The following is a 21,285-nucleotide window of genomic DNA, read 5'->3' as shown; positions in this document are numbered from 1 at the left end:
GCACATATGTGCCACCACAGCCAGCTTTTCACGTATTTCTCTTGTCTACCTAGACCTGGAGTGAAGGGCAGACCCATCTCACACATGGTCCTATGGCAGGGGGCCACTTAGCAACTTCAGACCCGACCCCTCCTAACGCCAGAGACTCAACACTCTGCCTGGCTCAGTGAGCCCCAACTTGGTGCCTTCTCACTCAGGGTTCCAGACCTGGTCTCCCCAGCCCCCACTCCCACCTGGCCTCGGTTTCCAGAGGGTGCTGGTGTAGGATGAGAGGAGAAAGGAGGAGTCCCCTAGGAGGACACCCCCGGGAAGAGAGAAATAGAGGAGTCAGAGAGAAAGCAGGTTTACTTACAGCACCCAGAGCAGGACGGGCCCTAGGAGTCCCATGGTGCCAGCATTCCTGCCCAAGGGAGTCCAAACCACCAGCCTCTCTCTCCAGGGGACTCCTGGCATCTCCAAAAGGACCCTTCCTCCCCTGGGAGGAGGGCTCAACTGAGATGCACTCCCCTGGCCTGGCCAGGCCTTGGACAGAGGAGGGGCTGCAGGGCAGGACCCAGCCAATCAGAAACCAGCATTGAAGCTGCGCGCCCCACAGGGAGAGGGAGGAGCCTCTGCCCAACAAGGGCAAGTCCCTTTCTGCATCCCCTGCCTTGGGGAGGTGACCTCAGGGCAGAAGCAGGAGAGTGTACCTTCACTTGTTTTTTATTACTGAAATGGAATACATAGAACATAAAAACAAGTTGGTCAGTCTTGAGACAGGCTCTCCCTATATAGCCCAGGCTGGCTTCCAACTTGCGGCAATCCTCCTGTCTCAACTCCCAAGCATTAGAAGCGTAGGTGTGCACCACCACGCCTGGCTCCATTTTATTTTTATTTCTTTCTTGTGCACCCTGGGGGTTGAAACCAGGGCTTTCACACTAAACCACATCCTCCAGCCTTTTTTGAGACAGTCTTTCTAAGTTACCCAGGTGGGACTCAAACCAGAGATGCTCCTGCCTCAGCCTCTCAAGTACTGGATCAGTGTGCAGCACCACGCCTGGCTCTGTTTTAACCACTTTCAAGTACACAACTCAGCAGCAGGGAGCGCATCTATACCATTGTGCTGCCATCACCACCAGCTGGCTCTGTGGGTGAGGCCTGCTTTGTCTTCCCCACCACATGGGGATAGGGGGCAATGCCAGGGCAGATGGATGAGGTCTTCAGGAATGGCTGGGGGGTCTTCCACTGGGCCCAAGGTCTCTGGAGGGAACAGGGCCAGCCTGTAGGAAAGGGGCTTTTCAGGAACACCTCTTCCCACAACTGTCTTTTTACTACTGGGGATGGAACCTAGCAGGCCGCTGCCACTGAGCTACATCCTCAGCCCTTATTTCTTGAGACAAGCTCTCACTAAGCTGGGTTTGAACTAGAGATGCTCCTGCTTCAGCTTCCCAAGTAGCTGGGATTACAGGCATACACCACAGTGCTAGGTTATACTACACTTGATCTTAGCCAAAAGGCCAAGAAGCGATAGCACCAGCTTATAAACAAGCTTTTTATAAACCACTTGATTAGAATTTAACAGATTGTACAGCTCTCCCATTTAAAGTGCATGATTTGCTGGGTGGGGGTGGCACATGCTTGTAATGCCAGCTACTCAGCAGGCTGAGGCAAGAGGCTCCTGAGCTTGAGGCCAGCCCGCATGACTTAGCGAGACCCTGTCTCAGACCCTGTCCTGGGATATACAGCGCCCCTGAGTTCTTTTTCATGGCTGAATAATACTCCTCTGAGTGGACAGACTACATTTCCTGTATCCACCTTTTTCTGCTGCCTTTTAATCGAACATTTTGGAGTCAGATAGGACACCATCAGCTGGGATATGTTTTATGGAAGCTCAATCATTTTTCTTTTCATCTTGGGCCATTTATTTTCATATTTTAAGACAAAAGATGCCACCTTTCCCTCTCCCCAGCTCTAACATTTTTATTATCAGAGCTCAGGAGCTGGAACCACAGGGCTAAAGAGTTAAGGGCCAGGGTTAGCTCAGTGGTTCCGCCATCTGCCTTGCAAGTGCGAGGTCCCGAGTTCGATCACCAGTACCAAAAAAAAAAAAGAGTTAAGAGGCCCTTCTACTGCCTGGGGGCCTTGCTTGTGTTGAGGGGCTGCTGTTAAATGCATTCCAGGGGCCACACTGAAGAGCAAAGACCCCCAGGAGAAATAAAATGCAAAAGATGTTCAAGCCGGGGAAGACGGCACACGCCTGCATTCCCGGCACTCTGGCAGGCTGAGGCAGGAGGATGGCAAGCTCTAGGCCAGCTTGGGCACCTTAGTGAGACCCAGTCTCAAGGGGTGGGGGGGGAAGCGGCTCAGCACGAAGACCCTAGATTCGCTCCTGCATGAAAGAGAGAAGAGGGCAGGGGAGCTTCAACACAACGAGGAGAACCCTGGTTCAGAGAACAGAACGGTCACCGCGGCCGGAATCTTTGGAAGCAGCTTCTGAAGGAGAGAACTGCCTGTGCCCTCCAGGGGGAGCTGCACCAAGTATCGGGCACAGCGTGGCTCAGTCAACTCCCCCAGCAAAACTCTGCAGGGTAGAGAAAGCCTCTTCCCATTGCGCGGATAAGGAAGGAGAGGCGCAGAAGCAACTTGCCCAGTAGCACACAGCTCAGAGATTTTAACCCGATGTGGGTCGAGTCCCTGCTTTCCTCACCCCTGCAGTTTTGCTTTCTCTCTCTCTCTCTCTCTCTCTCTCTCTCTCTCTCTCTCTCTGTGTCTCTCTCTCTCTCTCGCATCTTCTCCCCCAGGAGACTCAGTCTCCAACCAAGGCCGGGATCCCTCCCCTCGTTCAGAGTCGGGAGCCGTCTTTGCCATGGTGGTTTCTGGTCATCGCCGTGATAACAAGGATCCAGGGTCCGCCCCAAGTCTGCAAGGTCAGACCCGCCGGTGCTGAACTTTTCAGAAAGCATCAAGATCCTTTGCAGAGCTGGGCAGAGTGGACAGCTGGCCACCAACACCCAGGGTAGAGAAGACCTGGCCAATAGGGGGCACCACGAACCCCAGGAGACTCAGTCTCCAACCAAGGCTGGGATCCCTCCCCTCGTTCAGAGTCGGGAGCCGTCTTTGCCATGGTGGTTTCTGGTCATCACCGTGATAACAAGGATCCAGGGTCCGCCCCAAGTCTGCAAGGTCAGACCCGCTGGTGCTGAACTTTTCAGAAAGCATCAAGATCCTTTGCAGAGCTGGGAAGAGTGGACAGCTGGCCACCAACACCCAGGGTAGAGAAGACCTGGCCAATAGGGGGCACCACGAGCTGCTAGTGCCGGCAGAAGATCTGCACCTTAGATTTTTGTCCTTTACCAAGCTTTGCCACCCCCTTTTTTTTTGGTACCAGGGATCGAACTCAGGACCTTGTGCTTGCCAGGTAGGCATGATGCCACTGAACTAAATCCTCAGCACTCTCCCAGCCCTTATTTTTGAAATCTGAGTAGAAGGTGTGAGGGAGAAAGGCTCCCAGTGCATCACAAGTAAGGCTGCAAAGCCCACCGCTGCACTGGCCTTCACTTAGCTGTGTGTCCTCAGGAGAGTTTCTTGACCTCTCTGGACTCACTCACTGGCAACATGAAAGGGCTGGAAATTAGAGACAGTGTCTTCTGGCTCCGTGTGGAGTTCAAGGGTAAAGATGTCAGAGAGAAACCAAGTACAAACAGGAATTATCACATAATAAAAATATCATTGCTTATGCTTGGAAGGCAGATTATCCAGTAAGTATCCAGACACCCTGTTCACAGAAAAGAACCCAAACAGATTTGTATTTTACTAAAAAAGGCTCAACCTCAGGCATAAAACAAATGCAAATGAAAGCAACCAAGCGTGTTTCTTCAAAGGCCAAACACACAGCTAACCATCGGCCCCAGACTCCCAAGAAGAGAAAGCCCACGTCCACACAAAGACTTCCACAGGAGCCTTGCCTAACGGCTCAGCGCTGGAGACAGCCCAACTCTCCACAGCTGAGCGGAGAGAGGAGCGGGGCACTGCACCCCGCGGAATACTATGCAGCAGTAGAAAGGAGCTGGTCAGTCAGCCTCGCAGCCAGGGAGCCAGAGCTCAACTTCTCAGAACCCGTTTCTTCGTCTGTGAGATGGGGACGGGACATTTGCCTTACAGACTCACCCTGGGATTAAGCCGCAGAATGCACCCTGCCCTACCCACAGCTGGCATTCAACGAGGTCCTCACTGCTGCTCTGCTGTGGGAGGCCTGGGTGACCCTAACGAACGGGTGCTGCCCTCCCAGCACCCGGACGCCTGCTCCTCACTCCTGACCCACACACGTCACCATCCGGTGTCGCAGTCCACAGAGCTGCCAGGCGAGCGCTGCAGCACAGGAAGAGCGCCCAGCCCGCTCACACACTGCTGAGGTGCAGGGCAGGCCTGGGCGCTCCCCTCGCTCCCCCATTGTGGGTTCCCTGCTGAGAGGCCAGTGGCTCGCTTTTTCTCTTTCTGTCCTGGAGACTGAACCCAGGGCCTGTGCCGAGCTCCATCCCTGGGGCGTTTTGTTATTGTTTTTGCTTTGTTTTTGTACCGGGGCTGGAACTCAGGACCTCGCACTTGTGGTGCAGGTGGCAGAACCACTGAGCTAAATCCCCGGCCCTCCCTGGGGCATTTCTATTTTGGGACGGGGTCTTGCTAAGCCGCCCACTCTGAAGGGGCCCCAGACGGAAGGTTCCAGATGGCTGTTTGTGTGGAAGAAGCCGGAAGTGAGAAACGCAGGCGGCCGGGGCAGAGAGAGCCAAGGGGTCCCTGTTCCCTTCAAGGAGGCCCTGCCCAAGGCTGCAGCAAAGAGCCCTCAGCAAGAGGCCCTCCGCGGTGCCGCTGTGCACCGGGCCCTGCAGCCAGGCCTCCCCGCAAGCCTTTAGGAGGCCCGAATAAATCGCACTTGGGCTTTACTGAAAGCCCCATCCCTGGAGCTGGCTCCTCAGCTGTGCTGTCCAGGGCCCGCCGTAAGGAGGCAGCTCTTCCATCGCTCCCGCCCCAGGGAAGAGGTGTCACAGCAGGTGTGCTGAGCACAGTGTGACTCTCTTGTCCAGCAAAGTTAGTAATAACAGCCCCTTTCATCTTCAAATGTTCCCGCCTAGTTTTCACAACAACTTTAAAAAGAATTATAAGAAAACTGTCATAGCCGTGCGGGGCCTAAAACTCTCAGCTACTCAGGAAGCTGAGGCAGGAGGATCTCTGGTTGGAGGCCAGCCTGTACAACTTAGCAAGACCCTGTCTTGAAATATTAATAAAGGGCTGTTCATAGAGCACAGTGATATAGCATTTGCCTGGCATGTTGGGAGGCTCTGGGTCCTAACCCCAGTACGGCTAAATAAAATATAGGCAAAAACTTTAGCATCACTTCACACACAAATGGAACAATGATTTTATTGAGGTAACCACTAACAGCCAAGTGAATAAGTCAAATGAGGTCTGTCTGTACTGTGGAACCGTGTGGTCATCAAAAGGAGCGAAGCACAGATTCACACAGATGACCCCTGAAAGCGTTACGCTCAGTGAAAACACCCAGACCCAAAACACAGGAAGTGTCTACTTCCATTACAGGAAATGGCCAGAGCAGCAGGTCTGTGGAGACAGGAAGTCCAGCGGTGGCGGCTAGGGGTAGGCTATATGACAAATAAGGCATGCAAGGCTTCTTTTTGAGGTGATAAAAATGCTAAAGTTGATTGTGATGATAGTTGCACAACTCAGTTTATATCAAAAATACTGCACTGTACACTTTATATGGCGGAACTATGTCTTCATGAAGCTATTACCAAAAAAAACACAACAACAACAACAACAAAAAAAAACCAGAGTCCTTACCTTGAATCGCTTTGTCCACGACTGCCGATGGTGAAGGTTTCTGGCGGTTTCTGAAGGCTTCCTCGTGTGTGGACGCCTGTCCCTCCTCGTGCTTTCCCCGCTTTCTCAGCGGCTCTGAGGCCCTCCAGCGCCTCTCAGCTCCCCAGGCTGAGACGCACCCACTGTCCATGCCCCTCAGCTGCAGGTCCTCAAGCTAACAATGAGCAGCTCGGTGAGGGCCAAACCCCACGCACGACACTAATTTGGCCTGACTCTGGGCAGGACACACGTGGCCTGTCCTCTGAGGAGAGCACCTGGGGACCTACCTCAGCGCCTCCTCAGGCAGGGCAGGGGAGAGGGTAAACCTGCAGGGGCCCAGCCACTCCGCTGTCCTTCTGAGCCAGGCGTGCTGATGCCCACACCTGGTAACAGATAGTAGGAAGGGGAAATGGGCGGCTAAGTCTCACCTGCTTGGCCGGTTCTGCTCCCGCCTTGCCCTGAGACTTACTCAGAGGTGCCCAACCTGCGTCTTGAGGGGTTTAATAACTCACCCAGGAGCTTGCCCCTGACCCGTCGTGGAGTGTTCCGGGTGTTCTCGCAGACTCCTGTCTCCCCTGTACCCACCCATTTCTTCACCCAGACCTTTCAGGCTGGAAGAACCAGTCTGCTTCCTCCTGAAGAGGAGAAGACTCAGCCTGGGAGGACTAAAAACAACGTGGTCAAGCCACGTGGCAGGCTGCAAGTGGCTCAGCACGAGTCCTTAATGGGATTAACTGCTCTCAGCTCTTTCCAATGCCCCACGTACTGTATCACTCACTAGCCCAGCACCGCGTCAGGAGTACTGAGATCCTGCTCTCAAATTCTACCTTCTTTTTAAATATCACGTTGTAGTCTTTGTTGTTGCTGTTTCACAGTACATGTACTACAGGCAGCTAAACTAGGTACAAATTAATATATAGTCAGAGAGGGACCAGTCTCTCAGGACGTCAGTGAAGAATAAAGACATCAGAACTGTGGCTGGAGGCGCATCTGAAGGCCAGGCCTCACGACGAAGCTGCGATGGTCAGGCCTACGTGCTTCCCTGAGGGATACACATTAACTTGAGATTGTACCGTGATTGGTATCACCAGGTCCAGTAAAGTCCAGATGGACATCAGTCACCCAGGTGGGTGACCAAGCATCTGGACCCATCCCTGCCCAAAATGCTTTTGTTCTCTCCATGTACCCTTGGCCCTTGCTACGTCGCTCATCTCCCCGCCGGAGATGAGTATTAACTAAGCAGCTAAACTTGTAATCCTATAGGTGAAGCGTTGTTTGCCACCTGTTGCATCCATTTTGTGACTCTGCTGTATAAATGACCCCTGACACAGGGCCTTGGTGGCACCCTACTTCCGGGACCCCTCCTGTCTCTCAGGAGCTAATCCTATTCCCCAATAAACCTTTCCTGCCCTTACCCTCCTTCAACCTTGGGAATTCACTCCTCACCTTCAGGGGATGTGGACTTGGCTCATCCGGCATCCACCAGGTTGGGAGTTATCTCCCCCTATATCACTTGGGATTAAACCCAAAGCCTTCATCCTGAATTACATCTCCAGCCTCTTTTTATATTTTATTTTGAGACAGGGTCTTGCTAAGTTGCCCAGGGCAGGCTCAAACTTGCAATCCTCCTGCCTCAGCCTTCTAGGATGCTGGGATTACAGGCGTTGTAGTCTTACCACATTTGTTGATGGTTACGTCACATAAATATCTGTTCTGATTTACCCTGAACGCACGATTAACCCCATCCCTTTGCCAATTGTCATAGTAAATTATACAAATTAGCTTTTTTTTTTTTTGAGACAGGGTCTTGCTGTGTAACTTAGCAGGCTGGATTTGAACGTACTACATGGCCCCCAGGTTGGGCTTGAACTCGCAGCGTGCACCATCAGGCCTGGTCACTAGCATATTTTAAATTGAGGTAAAATTCATCTAACAAAATTAACTTTGAACGACTCAGTGGCATTTACTGAATTCACGTTGTTGAGCAACCTGCGTCACTGTCTAGTTGGAAAACCCTTCTTTCATCCCTAAAAGGACACCCTGTATCTGTGAAAGTTACTCCCCACCCCCATCTTTTCTGCCCCAGCAACTACCCATCCCCTTTCTGCCTCTGCCACACATTTCATAGAAATGGAATCGCACTAAAGCAGGAAACCGAGGATCCCGGACAAACCACTCTTAACGCGAAGATGGGAGCGAAAAGCAGCTTTTAATGCCAGCGGCTCAGCGAGTGACTCCTGTCAGTCTCCAGAGCCCAAAAAAGAAATTTGCGCTTCTTTATGGACATCTTTTTATGTCTAAGAAGCTTAATTCTTGAGCATTGGGATTTCCCTGGGAATAGAGCAACTGGGATTTACACAGAGCAGAGCAGTGGAGGTGGGCAGAGCAGAGTTCCGGCAGCACTTTTGAGCCTGTTACGCTCCTTTGGTGACAGATTACAGAAGTTGTCATGGCTGCTCAGGTGCCTTCTACCAAGAGCAGTTACCTGGTTAACGCACAGTCGCCTGATAACACAATAACCCACACTTGCCCGCTTCCATATGGAGGGGTGGGCTCCCCTCTCAGTAGGGTATGTGACCCTGTACGTCTGGCTCCTCTCCCTGAGTCATGCATTCCTGAGGTTCATCTACTTTGTGGCCTGTGTGAGTGCTTGGTTCCTTTTTATGGAAATTGGTATATTGTTAACCACATGCTCGTGTCACTGAGGGACTCCTAATTCCTAAACACGGAAAATGTCGGCTTCATCCAGACATGGGGTTTGCATGCTGTCATCACAGCTCTCTGGGAGGCCAAGGCAGGAAGGCTGCCAGTTTGATCCCACCCTGGGCAACTCAGTGACTTAGCAAGACCTTGTTTCAAAATAAAGAATCAAAAAAGGGCAGGGAATGTAGCTCAGTGGAAAGGCCCCACTTCAATCCTCAGTATCCCCCCCCAAAAAAATAAATCAAAACAAAAAGTTGGTTTCAACCCACTTCATTCAGGGCTCTCAGGGGAGGTGATTTTGTCCGCTAAAGTACACCGAGTAATGTCCGGAGACACTGTTTATTATCACACCTAGGCCTGTGAGGCTGGCGTCTGGTGGGGAGAGGCCTACGTTGCTGCTAAGCACCCCATGAACAATGGGCGAGCTGGCCCGAGAGGCCCGGCCTGTTCCTTCTCGCTGGTTATCTGACCCCAGGCCACATGAAGAGCATTAAAATTGCCAGCCAAGTGCACAGGGGACCATGACATGGGGGGTGAGGGAAGGGAAAGGATGTTAAGGAACGAAGGCGCACTGCGTACATACATGATGAGTGTGATCATTACATACGGCAAACACGTAGTAATAAAAAGAATTTTTTTAAAGGAGGCTATGCTGTGGGGAGGACTCACACGTGTGCTCTCTTAGAAATGCACCCAGACACACACACCCAGGCCTGCTGAGAGGAATCTCTAGGGGAGCAGCCCAGGACCTGTGCTTTAATAAGCCTGGGGGGATTTTAGGACCCAGTTCTCCCGGCACAGACTGCTCTGTAAATCAGAACTATTGCACGTCTCCCTTTTATTTGTAACACGGTGCTGCCGCTTCCTCTCCTACTGGAAGAGTCGTCGCGGGTCACACCGAGATGTAGAGTGATCTTCAAATGATAAAGCTCCCCTATTCCATTCTCCAAGGGGAAGCACTCACTGGAGGGCCGGAGAGGCGCTGTGACCCAGTCACATCTGCGAGGGAGCCCTGTGCTCGGCCCGACAGGCTGGGCGGGGCTGCCTGAGGCCTTCCGAGCCCCTCTCTCCATGCAGATGTACTCAAAAGCGCATTTTATGAACAGTGTTGGTATAAGCAGGAATACAATCCAGGCTGGATTCGTTAGGGTCCTAGTTCGCATTTTCTCCTGATTACAAATGCAATTCAACTGCGGTGTTTCCGTGGTGCCGGGCGCCATGCCTGCTGTGCCAGCCCGACAGGTTGGCCGACAGGTTGGCCCGGTGCCTGGTGGGATCCAGGGGAGTGCGACTGATGGGTTGGGGCGCTCTGCATGGCTCCCCCGGGGACCTGTGTGCTGCCGAGGCCCAGAACCTGCCCTGGCCTGCTGCGAAGAGCGCTGGGCAGACGCCAAGACGGGGGCTCCACGCCTGGCCTGCCGCTCAGGACCCTCATTCACCTTTTACTCTGAGGTGGGCGGGTGCCCGGAGGATGTCCGCTTCCCTACACACAGGGCAGGGGCTCACAGGCAGCCAGAGTGCCCAGAGCCCCACACCCTGCAGACACACAGACAAACACACTACATGCACTCCCACTCGACACCTGGGGACCCTTGTGTTCCCTCACACGCACCACTTAGGCCCTCAACAAACGACACGTGCAACCCATACACAACTATGGACACCCAGACCTGCACCCCACACTCTAAATCTGGTCTCTAACGGGCAGCAGGCAGAACACAGGAAGGGAGGCATTTTAATCAGGACAACAAAGCAGGGAAGACCAAGCCCACTCAATACCAAGGGGGGCTCTCTATGAACGTGGTGGGGGCAGCGGGTCAGAGCCTCGGCAGCAGGTGACGTCGATCAGGCCCCGCCCCGCCCCGGAGCTCAGCGCTGCGGGCTGGCGAGGGGCGTGGCAGGTTCTTACGCAGAGCAACACCCAGCCCAACTGCCACCAGGGCTCAGAGGAGCATTCTCTTCTCACATTCGAATTTCAGACATGAACAGGAAATGCAAATTGAGGCTTGGGAAAGGACTCTGAAAGGCTGTGTGCCTGTTTACCACACTTCTGCTTTTTTGGTGGTGTATTGTTTTGTGGTACCAGACAATGAACCCAGGACCTTTGCACTGAGCTATATCCCAGCCCATTTTTTTATTTTTTATTGAGATGGGGTCTCATTAAATTGCTAAGTTGCCCAGGCTGGGTTCCAACTTGTGATCCTCCTGCCTCAGCCTCTCTGAGTGCTGGGATCACAGGCGTGCACCATCACACCCAGCTCAGTCTTTGCTCCAGAATCCCTTGCAAACAAAGCAACAGAAACAGCCTTGCTAGCATTGAAAATGACCGTCACGCATCCCACTTTCTCTTCCCAAAATGTCCTCATGGGGGATGGCACAGTCTGTACTGCTCCAGGAAGATGGAATGGTTTTCTGCTGACTGGAGGGGCAGGTAAATACGTGAGCCAGGGCCCATGCCCCAGTCTCTCACCGAAAGCGAGCCTGTCCTTCCTGCTTAGCAACAGGACACGGAGGGCCACTGAGCTAAAGAGGAGAAAAGGTCCCATCGCTGGGAGTGGGCATCCTCAAAAGACAATTGAGCAGATCGAGTCCACCTCAAGAAGGAGAAACACAAATGAACGCGGGGGAATGCGGATGCCACAAACTCTTCCAGTGAAGCCTTCAAGGAAACCTAAGGCTGTCCTCTAGCCAGGGACAGTACCAATGACATTTTTTTGTTGTTTTTGTTTTTTGAGACAGGGTCTATGTAGTTGAGACTGACCTGGAACTCACTGTGTAGCCCAGGCTGGTCTCGAACTCACAGCGATCCTCCTGCCTCAGCCTGCCAAGTGCTGGGATTACAGGCGTGCGCCACCACACCCGGCCAGTGACATGATTTTAGAGAACAAACTGCCTCCTAGCCCGGGCTGCAATTGTTCTGGGGCACTTTTCCTCCTGGAGACGTCGGGCTTTCTCTGGTGTCCACTCCGTCAGCTTCACAGGGAGAGGATGGCAGCTGCCCCCTTACTGCTGCACAAGTGAGCAGTGACCCAGAGCTGAACACCCGAATCTTCAGCCGCTGCACAAAAGTGCCAGCATGTGGCATCTACCTCGTATTTCTCAGGCACAGAAGGAGCCAGGCCCAGGACCTGCGTCCTCTCTGATCAACCAGGAAGCTGAGCTGAGGCAGTCCAGTGTGGCACAGGTCTTCTTGCTTCCAAGCCAGCTGTTGCCATTAGGCTGCCTCAAAATAACTCTTGAATCATATGCCCAAGTTCTCCAGGCCAGGGCTGTTCGAATGGGGATGACTTGAAAGTGTGGCTTTGCAATGACCCATGTCCCTAAGACACAAGCTGAACAGAGCAGGGTATGTGGCACATGCCTGTGATCCCTGTACCACGGGAGGCAGAAGACGGCAGATCAACACTTCCCAGCCTGGGTAACGTAGTGAGACTCTCTCAAAATGCATATAAGAGTGGGGGACATAGCTCCGTGCAAAGGTCCTGAGTTCAATCCCCAGGAGAGAGGCAGAGTCTAAAAGGGAAAAAAGGAGCTGAGGGAGGAGCTCAGTGTATGCACAAGGCTGTTTGATTCCCAGCACCAAAAACAGGGATGGGGGTGCTGAAATAGAACATCTTTTTGTACCTTCAGAGAAGAGTCACAAGACAGTTAAATGTACCATGTTGTACGCCTGGCTGTGACATGTTTTTTTCCTTTTAATCTCTCTGAGCCTCAGCATCTTGTTTAAAAACTAAACAAAACAAAACTTAAAACTATTCCTGCTCTTTGGCCTTTGCTGTGTCTACTTCCAATTCACTCCAGGGCCTGTAAAACAGACAAGTCACTGTAAACACCAGAGTCATAACGGCAGCAGATAATTGTAATAAGAATCCAGCGTGCAACTCAGGATTCTCCAAGTAAAATTCCAACGTCTAGATTTACTCCTAACAGACAGCCTGAGCCCACAAAGTCCGAGGAGGCTTTTTAATACCCCAGACACGCCAGGCCTCCCCCAGGGAGACAACTGAGCCAAATTGTAAGGCTATGGAGAAGCCCTGGATAGCAACGGGAAAGCCAGTTGTCCCCCAGAAACGTTTTTAAAGCAAGGCCACGGTCAGCAAGGAGCCGGTCACGGGCTGAGAGTCGGCTTAGAGCGGTCAAACCTGCACACTTTGTAACAAGACACATGCCAGCACTTCTTACAATGGTAAAAGGTGCAACTCCTTCTGGTTTGAAATTGGCAAAATTCTCCTGAGGTCCAAGGAGGTGCGTGAAAGCCTTTTCACCAACTTGACTGTGATCCAGGGTTTGCAATCGGCAGACTCTGAAGGGGCCCCCCAGACAATAGTAGAGTAAGAAAGTCTTTTAATTTGCAAAAATACATGATTGTGTCTGTACTCTGGACATTCCGATGGCACGTCCGATGAGAATTTCATACTCCAGGAATCTGACACTCAAGTTCCACATAATAAATACCTTACGGTCCCCAAAATGGCCCTGCTTTGGGAGACTCTGCATATGTAATTAATAACAGCTTGAGACCATTCACATACCACCATCTGAGCACAAACGCTAAGGAGGCACAGCTCTGAGTTTTGTCAAAGGAAGAAAAACCATCCCATCGGGATCCTGTGAGACCATCAGTTAGGGTTTCAGTGACAATGTGAGGGACACCAAGATGACACTGTTTTCCTGCACCTTCCAAAATGCAACTGTCATCAGGTAGGAAGGAGGCGGGTGCTGTGGACACTCCCTGCGCGTTACAGTACCCCTTCCAGCCGCCCGATCAATGAACAAAGCATGTTTTGTTCGGAGAATGAATGGCAACCGCTTTCTTCTGTGCATTTGATTAGAACTTGAAAGCTGTGGCTTGCTGCCATCCACAACGCCTACAGGGTTCCAGCAGCCCAGTGTTCAGACTCGTTCGCAAGCAACATCGGGGGACATTCAGCAAGTCTGAAGTTTGTGTCCTGAAGGATTTTCTGCCATTACAGAGCAAATAAGGGTCCTTTGTGGCAACGCCTGGAAAAACAATGCGAGACGTTTCTTCACACCAGAATTGATAAATAGTTCACCGAGTGAACCAGGCTTTTATTTCTGAAAAGCAGGTAACACCAAAGTACTCTACGGTATCCATAACTCACTGCAAAAAGTAATTACTGGCACTTCCAAAACACCAGTGAACAAAGCTGAATCAACGGTTATAAATTTCAACCAATAAACAGATTTTTGCTCAAGGTTTAGGTTGGATTTCTACATGGGTATTCATTCATAGGAGTTGCCTGTGCCAGCTGAGTTTCAAAACGGGGCCTCCACAAAGGCAAGCCCAGCTCTGACTCAATTTCAGCAGCCACCCTAGACCTCTGGCTGCAGCCTGAGTTGCAGAAATCACGCTGCTCTTTATAACAAAGGGTAGCTCTGGAAAATAAAGTCCGACTTTATACTCCTTTAAGATGCTTCTGGTGCCCCAAACACTGAGCACCTGGACGGGCCCAACCAGGGTTCCCCCCTCACTCTGCTGGGAGCCCCAGAGGAGCCCCATTTTCAGAGGCTCTTAAGAACCACACTAAACCCATGGAAAGGCAATGAAAAAATTATCCATTTATTTTTCTGTGGAAAAAAAGAAAAAGGGGAGCCAGGCACAGTGATAAGCATGTGAAATCCCAGCTACTTGGGAGGCCAAGGCAGAGGGGTCGCTCGAGTCCCACAGTTCAAGGCCAGCCCGGGTAACACAAGATCCTGTCTTAAACCAGGCAAAAACAAAGTGTGCACTGACAAATGGGGGAACGATACCCATCATCTGGTTACAGAAAACAAGTCTGTAAAACCCTCCTTTCCAAATTAGGCTCAAATGTGTTTAAGACCAAAAGGAGGTCAGGAAAGCTGTTAATACTATCAGCCATTAAAAAAAATAATAATAATAATCCCTTCATATAAAGTGGAGCTGAGGATCTGAAAGAAACAAGGGAAGGCAGAACAATGATAAAATCCAGACCTAACTTTCTTTGCTTTTGTATTTATGACCTCATGGATCTATCTGTGTCCAGTGGGTGTTAATATCCCTTCCTTGCACTTGAAAGAACATTAAGAAATTAAAGTGAGCTTGAGTGCCAAAAAAGTCTGCAATTGCCAGGGATTTAGCTCAGTGGTTCCACCGCCTGCCTTGCAAGCACAAGGACCTGAGTTCAATCCCTGATACCCCAAAAAAAAAAAAAGTCTGCAATTACAGAATCTAAGAGGCAAACCCATACAGTCTCTAAGGCAAGATTTTTGTCATGAGGCGTGAGAGGACAGGATGACAGGCGCTACAAGCTGCTTCAGCCGAGGGCCAGGCACAAGAGTCTCAAAAATAAGGCAAACTGTGGCTTCTCAGTAGGAGACCAACAGAAGGGCCCACTGAGGCCGGAAGGCAACTCACTGGAGGATATCAGAGGGGCGGCGTCACAGTCAGGGCGGCCTTGGGGCCGTGGGTAGGCAGGAAACCCTTGAACCCACACTCAAGGTCCACGTCTCTGCATCGCCTGTACATCTCTCCAAGCAGCAATTTCTGGGGTTCGGAGGTTCGTTACTTTTGCGACAACCGCCCCCACCCCCCAAAAGAAGATATGAAGGTGGAGAGATGGGACCGCTGGAGGCGAGCCTGTTCCGGGGCGGGCTGGGTGAGATTCAGGCAACTTCCTGCAGCTCGCAGCAGCTCTCTCCGTGCCTGGCCATGTCCTACAAGCGCTTGTAGGTGCCCAGGAGAGCTTTGCAGTTGGGACAGTAGTGGTCCACGTCCTGCAGGGCGTCCACGCAGAAGGGGATGAAGCAGCAGCCCAGGATGCACCTGGGAGGACAAAAGGTCACACAGGGACCACGTTACCCACCGCGACAGCTTGGATGGTGCCCCCCAAAGCCCCACGTCCACGTTCTAACTCAGAACCTGCAGATGTGACTCGACAATGTGATCAAAACCTAGGAGGATCGCTGAGAGTTCGAGGCCAGCCTGGGCTACATAGTGAGTGCAAGGTCAGCCTGAACTCACCCTGTCTTCAAAAAAAAAAAAAAATTTTTTTAATTACAGTAAAAAACGCATTACTACTAATTTCCTCAAAATTATTCCCCTTGCTTCAAACACTTGTCCTATCTTTCTTGCCATTCTCTCAAGCAGGTCTGGAAGTCCTCTTTCATGAGTGTCTTGAAGAGAAGTGATCAAAAAGTACAGTGAATGCGGGAGCTGACTGCTGATTGTACTGTGTCTTCATCTGGCTATTATTATTATCATTATTATTAGCTCCTATTATTATTATTTGGTACCGGGGATCAAGCTACGGTTCTTGTGCTTGCGAGACAGGTGGCAGAACCACTGAGCTAAATCCCAGCCCTCCAGCTTATTATTATCCAGATCTGGCACCTGTAACTCCCAGCTGTTCCAAGTCAAAGGGACCGTGAAAGATCATAGCATCAATGCAGGACATTGAGGCAGCCACGACAGCACCACTAGAGGCCCCTCACAGCAGCTCTTGGAAAATTAAGACCCCACTGAGTCCACAAGAAGGACTAACACACTGCAGATGTGACCCTACACCTGTCACACAGACTGTCCCGGGTGTATTTTGGTATCTGAGGTCATTTGAGCATCCTTTAGAGTCTTAGATCAGGGTTGGTAAAAAAAATTCTTTTTTCTGGATCAAACTCAGGACCTCGGGCTTGCAAGGCAGGTGAAATGCCACTGAGCTAAGTCCCCAGCCTAAGCATTTTTCTGAAAGGCTGCAGAGTACATATTTTAGTTTCAATGGGCCAGGCGGGCTGGGTTTTAACTGTGCGATCCTCCCCTTGTGACAGCTGTAGAGAATTCCTAAAAAGGTATGAATTCCTTAATAGGTGTGGCTGGGCTCCAGGAACACTCAACCAGGTGTGGGCTGCACGGAACCTGGGGCCATAGCTGATAGGCCTGTGTCTTCAGATCTTCCTCGGAGAAGCTGCTGCTCAGAGCAACCGAGCTGAGTCCCCCACATGACAACGCCTTCGCTACGCCATCCACACACTCAGGCAAGATCATCATGCATCCCGGGACCGGCGCTGTGACATGCAGGTCCCAAAACGACAAGCACTGAAAGTTCCACCACTATGAGGAATTTCGATCCACAGACAGACAGTGGAGTGGTGGTTGCCGGATCACCGAAAATGTAGGTAAAATTCAACACTTTTACAGGGAGGTGCCGAGTCACATAAGGCAGAATCTAGAGCTATTCTGATGAGGAAACGGTCTCGTGAAAGGCATTTCCTCCTCGTGTGTGAGCTTACCAAGTTCAAATCCAGGCAGCACTTCATACACTCACTGACCTTATCTTCCTTCAGTAGCCATGAGGTTAAAGATGGGGAAAAACAAAAGCACAGAGACGAAGCCACTTGCCCACGGTCACACAGCTAGAGTGAGGAGATCAGAGCCCACTCCATCACAGTTAAGGAGGGGGACAGGAGGGGCACAAAGACTGCTCCATTTCTTCTTCTTCTTCTTCTTTTTTTTTTTTAGACAGGGTCTGGTCTCACCATGTAGTTGAGACTGACCTGGAACTATGGAACTACGTAGGTCTTGAACTAACAGCAATCCTCCTGCCTCAGCCTCCCCAGCGCTGGGATTACAGGCGTGTGCCACCACACCTGGCTTAAGGCTGCTCCATTTCAAAAGCCAGATCAGCAGAGGCTAACCTGCACTATTCCTTTGTATTCTATTTTTCCCTGATTTCAAAGATAAAAATTAGCTTTAATATAAATATTCAAAGGTAACGAATTTGTATTTCACCTTTTCTGGCCAGGAAATAAAAGCAACAGCCTGCACTCGAGGCTATGGGCAAGGCAGGGAATCAGGTGCCAAGAAACCTAGCTAAATCACCTTTGGCCCCACTTAATGGTGACCTCCAAGAAGCTGACAGGTGATCTGGGCTTTTGAGCCCTTCTCTGAGGGAGGAAGAGAAATATTGTTCTTTCCCGACCTAACATCACAGGCTCACGAAGACGAGGCACGAGCCGGTCCTCAGGAGCAAAAGGCTCCTGCAGAGAAGCTTACAAACCCTGTTTCCTCCAAGGCAAACAACGGAGCCAAGGTTCAGAGCAGACCCCATGGCCAGGAGGAAGGCGCCTATCATTACCTGCTTGGGAAAAAAAAATTCAATCGCGTTTCCTCACATTTCTCTCCCAGAGCAGAAAAGATTACCTCTTTAAATACAACACCCTCGGGGGCTGGGGATTTAGCCCAGTGGTTCTGCCACCTGCTTCGCAAGTGCAAGTTCCCGCGTTTGATCCCCAGTACTCCCCCAAAAATATATAATATAATTCCCTTAGTACAGACACAAATATTTATGCAACCCCCCCAAAAGAAAATGGCAAAGATACTTGAGGTCATAAAAGGATAAGAAGTTTGGAAGAGATTACTATGAAGCATGTTAATGTACAGCCTGTTTAAAGCTTCCCTCGGGACATTACTATGTAGGCCCTGAAATTCTAGGAGGGAAAGAAACCCTAAGGGTACCACCCTCCGTGCAGGTGGGTGGCTGCTCTGCCTGTCCCCACACACCAGCGAGAGACCAGGCAGGGCAAAAAGAAATGAGGGGCACTGGGTTCCAGGTGCCCATGTGCCTACGAGCAGGGTTCTCAACTGGGAGGACTCTGCACCCACATGGGGAGCGCGGGTTACAACATGGGAGGGGGTTAGAGGCGTCTGTCTGGTGGGTAGAGGCCAGGGACGCTGAAAGACATCTACACCAGGGGCTGGGATGTAGCTCAGAGGTACAGTACTTGCCTAGCATGCACAGGCTCTGAGTTTGATCTCCAGCACCACCAAAATAAATACTCTACCATGCGTAGGACGGTCCCCACCCAAGGAAGTCCCCGCGCTGAACATCCATTCTGCTGCAGCTGGGAACCCCTGTAGGGCCCAAGAGGGCAGGCCGTGCACTCACCCCAGGAGGCACAGGCTCCCGCAGGACAGCCAGGTGAGGGCACCAGCATTGTAGGACAGCCTAGTCACGATCATCTTGTTGCAGGAAGGACAGCACATCTGGATGGGGCGGTCAAAAAAGGACACGGGCTGCTGCACGAAGACAGTCTGAACTGCTGTGAAAAAGGAAAGAGAAATGCAGCTCTGTAAACAAGGAAGAGGAGTTCAGTAAACCACAGAGACAAAAGAACAAGGCCTCCAACAGCCATTCCCAGCCGTGCTGGGCCAGGCATGAGGATAGCACACACCCGTAACCTCCAGCATCCTGGGAGGCTGAGGCAAGAGGACTGCAAGTTCAGCAACTTCATGAGGCCCTGTCTGGAAATAAAAAACAAAGGCTGGAGAAGCGGCTCTATGCGAAGGCCCTGGGTTCAATTCCCATTACAGAAAAGAAAAGAAACACCACCACTGGTTCGTGACAGCCAAGTGGCCACCTACAGATGAATGGAGAAATAAAAGTGTGGTTCTATCCACACAGTGGAGCATTATTCTGCCTCAAAGAGGAAGGAAATCCCGATGCCTGCTACCATGTAGGAACCTTGAGGACATACCACTGAGCGAAATGAGCCAGTCGCAAAAACACAGGCATCGCCTGACTCCACTCAAGGGTCCCTAGAGCAGTCACAGATACTGCAAACTGAATGGTGGGCCAGGGTCTGTGGGGAAGAGCAGGAGATGGGGAGAGGCTGGGTGCACCTCGTGGGCAGATTCCACAACCACAGGATGTGGGGCTGCTCCGCAGCTCTGAGCCAGCAGGTCTGGGCCCTGCTCCCCAAACTGCCTTTCAGGCCCTTGAGGGGTTCCACTCGGGTGGTCCACGGAAAATAAACGGAGGAACAGCGAAGGGGTGGATTTCAGCCCCAATGTCTGTAGCCACAGATTAGTGGTTACCAGGAGGAGGGAGGTGAGCTGGTTACAGGTACGCAGCTTCGACATTACGGAATCAGATGGGGGTGGTCGATAGGCTACCCGGACCTGAGCTTCAGGGTGTGAAGTTACGGAGTTAACAGAGTTCCTGGGAAGACCGACGTGAGGGCTCTAAGCAGCCTAGTCCGCTGGTGTCACACAGCCTCCTGTAGGGGCCCCCTGAGGGCAGAGCTAAGGAGGCAGGAGAGGCACACCCAGCCCTGGAAGACAAGGCTGTCCCTACACACAGCGAGTGTACAAACTAATGAGGAGGTGGAGGGATGTGCGAGCAGGTACGGGTACCACGATCAAGTCGCTCGAGCTCGTGTTTTCTGTCACAGTGACTCCCTTCCGCTCCTTTTCGGTACGTTGTTAGAATGCCATTCATGTAGCCTATGTGTTGGGGGGATTCACTGCTGCCCAGAGCTACCGAGCTCAGTGACACCCACAGAAACAGTCCTCCCACTAAAGCAGAGCTGAGGCATACTCGGGCACTAACATGTAAGTTGTGGGAAGGATTTCCTGGTTTAAGAATAAGTTATTCAAGTGTAGGGGATGTAACTCAGTGGCTCTGTGCTTGCCTGGCAAGCGCAAGGTCCTGAGTCTGATCCCTGGCACCAAAAAATAAACAAATAAATAAAGTCTACAGTTATTCTCTCATTTTCCTCCAAACCTTCAAGGGGTCAAACTGAGCCCAGCCAGTGCTGGCGCTGTCTGTGCTTGGCGTCAGGAACAGTATCTCATCTAAATAATCCCAGGAAGCAGGCAACGGCTGAGTCCTATTCCACAGACAGGAAAACTGAGGCACAGGAGGTCATGTGAACAGTCTGATACAAACATAAGCTCCCATTCCCCAGTTCCCCTAGGACAGCTAGTTGCGCCCAATGTGACTAGGGTGACGTAGGAAAGTCCCTAAATTATTTCTTCCATCCCTTTTAGCTCTATTTTGTGACAGGGTCTTGGTAAAATGCCCAGGCAGGACTCAAACTTGTGATCCTCCTGCCTCAGCCTCCCAAAGTGCAGGGATTACAGTCAGGCACCACCACACCTCTCTCTAAACCATATTTTGTTATGGAAAACCCACGGGCCTCACCGACGTGAAATCTGAAGACTCTGAAATTTCAGGGTGAAGGCTGAGGTGGTACCGCCCACACTCCGGTCATCCCTGACTCGAGTCCTCAGGCCAGGGTGGAGATGAGGGAGACTGGGGTGGGAGGAGAGGCCCCACTTACTTGTGTTGGCACTGGGGTTGAGGATGGGCATTGGCTGGGTGTAATACAAAGGAGGGTTTGCGCCCTTCCCATCCGGGCCTGTCATGAGCCCCGTGGTCGGTCCTGGCCCCGGGGCTGGAGGCGCTGGCATGTAACTGTGAACTCCCACTGTCTCTTCATAGGATGGGGGCGCAGTGGGCACCGAGGAAGGCCCGGGGGCTGCCTGGTAAGGTCCTGGAACCGACATGTTACCTACAGCAAGAACAGAACACACCGGTAAGAAATTCACTCACCTGCTCTGCCCACCTTTAACCTTTCCTTTCCCCTCTGAGAAAAGGATAGAACCAGCCTCATCCACAAGTAAGGAGGGGAGGAAATGCCCCTTCCAGACCCAAGAATGCTCATCTTAACAGAAGCTTTCCTAAGTAAAGATAAAAAGTAAACAGCCTCCCACATCACCCAAACCCAGGAGAGACATCAACCAAATTTGAGCAATTTCTTCTTCAGACCACAAACCAGGACCCAACAAAATGTTCTTTTCCCACATCCAGCACTTCTTCTTTTTTAAGCCAGTGCAGTTTTCACTTGCTGTGCCGGGGGATGGAAATGACAAGAGTATTCAAAAACCAACCACAAACTACTGAGAATAAAGTG

General features: G+C 51.5%; 1 protein-coding gene across 2 annotated transcripts; it reads right to left on the bottom strand.

The window, feature by feature from the left end:
* Positions 1–14,551: 14,551 nt before the first annotated feature.
* Positions 14,552–20,910, bottom strand: Litaf (lipopolysaccharide induced TNF factor). Of its 2 annotated transcripts, none has more exons than XM_010609997.3 (3): positions 20,653–20,910; positions 18,477–18,627; positions 14,552–15,361 (listed from the first exon to the last, which is right to left on the bottom strand). In XM_010609997.3, exons 1-3 carry the CDS (start codon positions 20,876–20,878, stop codon positions 15,253–15,255), a joined length of 486 nt encoding a protein of 161 aa, XP_010608299.1. In that variant the 5' UTR covers positions 20,879–20,910; the 3' UTR covers positions 14,552–15,252. The 2 variants fall into 2 exon arrangements, with proteins under 2 accessions (XP_010608299.1, XP_019060917.1); XM_019205372.2 differs by having other exon boundaries at positions 18,477–18,630; positions 20,653–20,909.
* Between the last annotated feature and the right edge of the window lie 375 nt (positions 20,911–21,285).

This window comes from Fukomys damarensis, unplaced genomic scaffold, assembly GCF_012274545.1.
Source record: "Fukomys damarensis isolate Sample0158 unplaced genomic scaffold, DMR_v1.0_HiC HiC_scaffold_34, whole genome shotgun sequence".
NCBI classification, from domain to species: domain Eukaryota; kingdom Metazoa; phylum Chordata; class Mammalia; order Rodentia; family Bathyergidae; genus Fukomys; species Fukomys damarensis.
This window is presented reverse-complemented; position numbering and strand designations above follow the sequence as displayed.

Bases quoted from the DNA above. Each gene is read 5' to 3' on its own strand.
- Litaf (XM_019205372.2), bottom strand. From the start codon at position 20,878: ATGTCGGTTCCAGGACCTTACCAGGCAGCCCCCGGGCCTTCCTCGGTG. The intron at 18,631-20,652 runs GTAAGTGGGGCC...CCTTTTTCACAG, and splicing joins CAACCCCAGTGCCAACACAA to CAGTTCAGACTGTCTTCGTG. The intron at 15,362-18,476 runs GTGAGTGCACGG...TTGTCCTCCCAG, and splicing joins GGGAGCCTGTGCCTCCTGGG to GTGCATCCTGGGCTGCTGCT.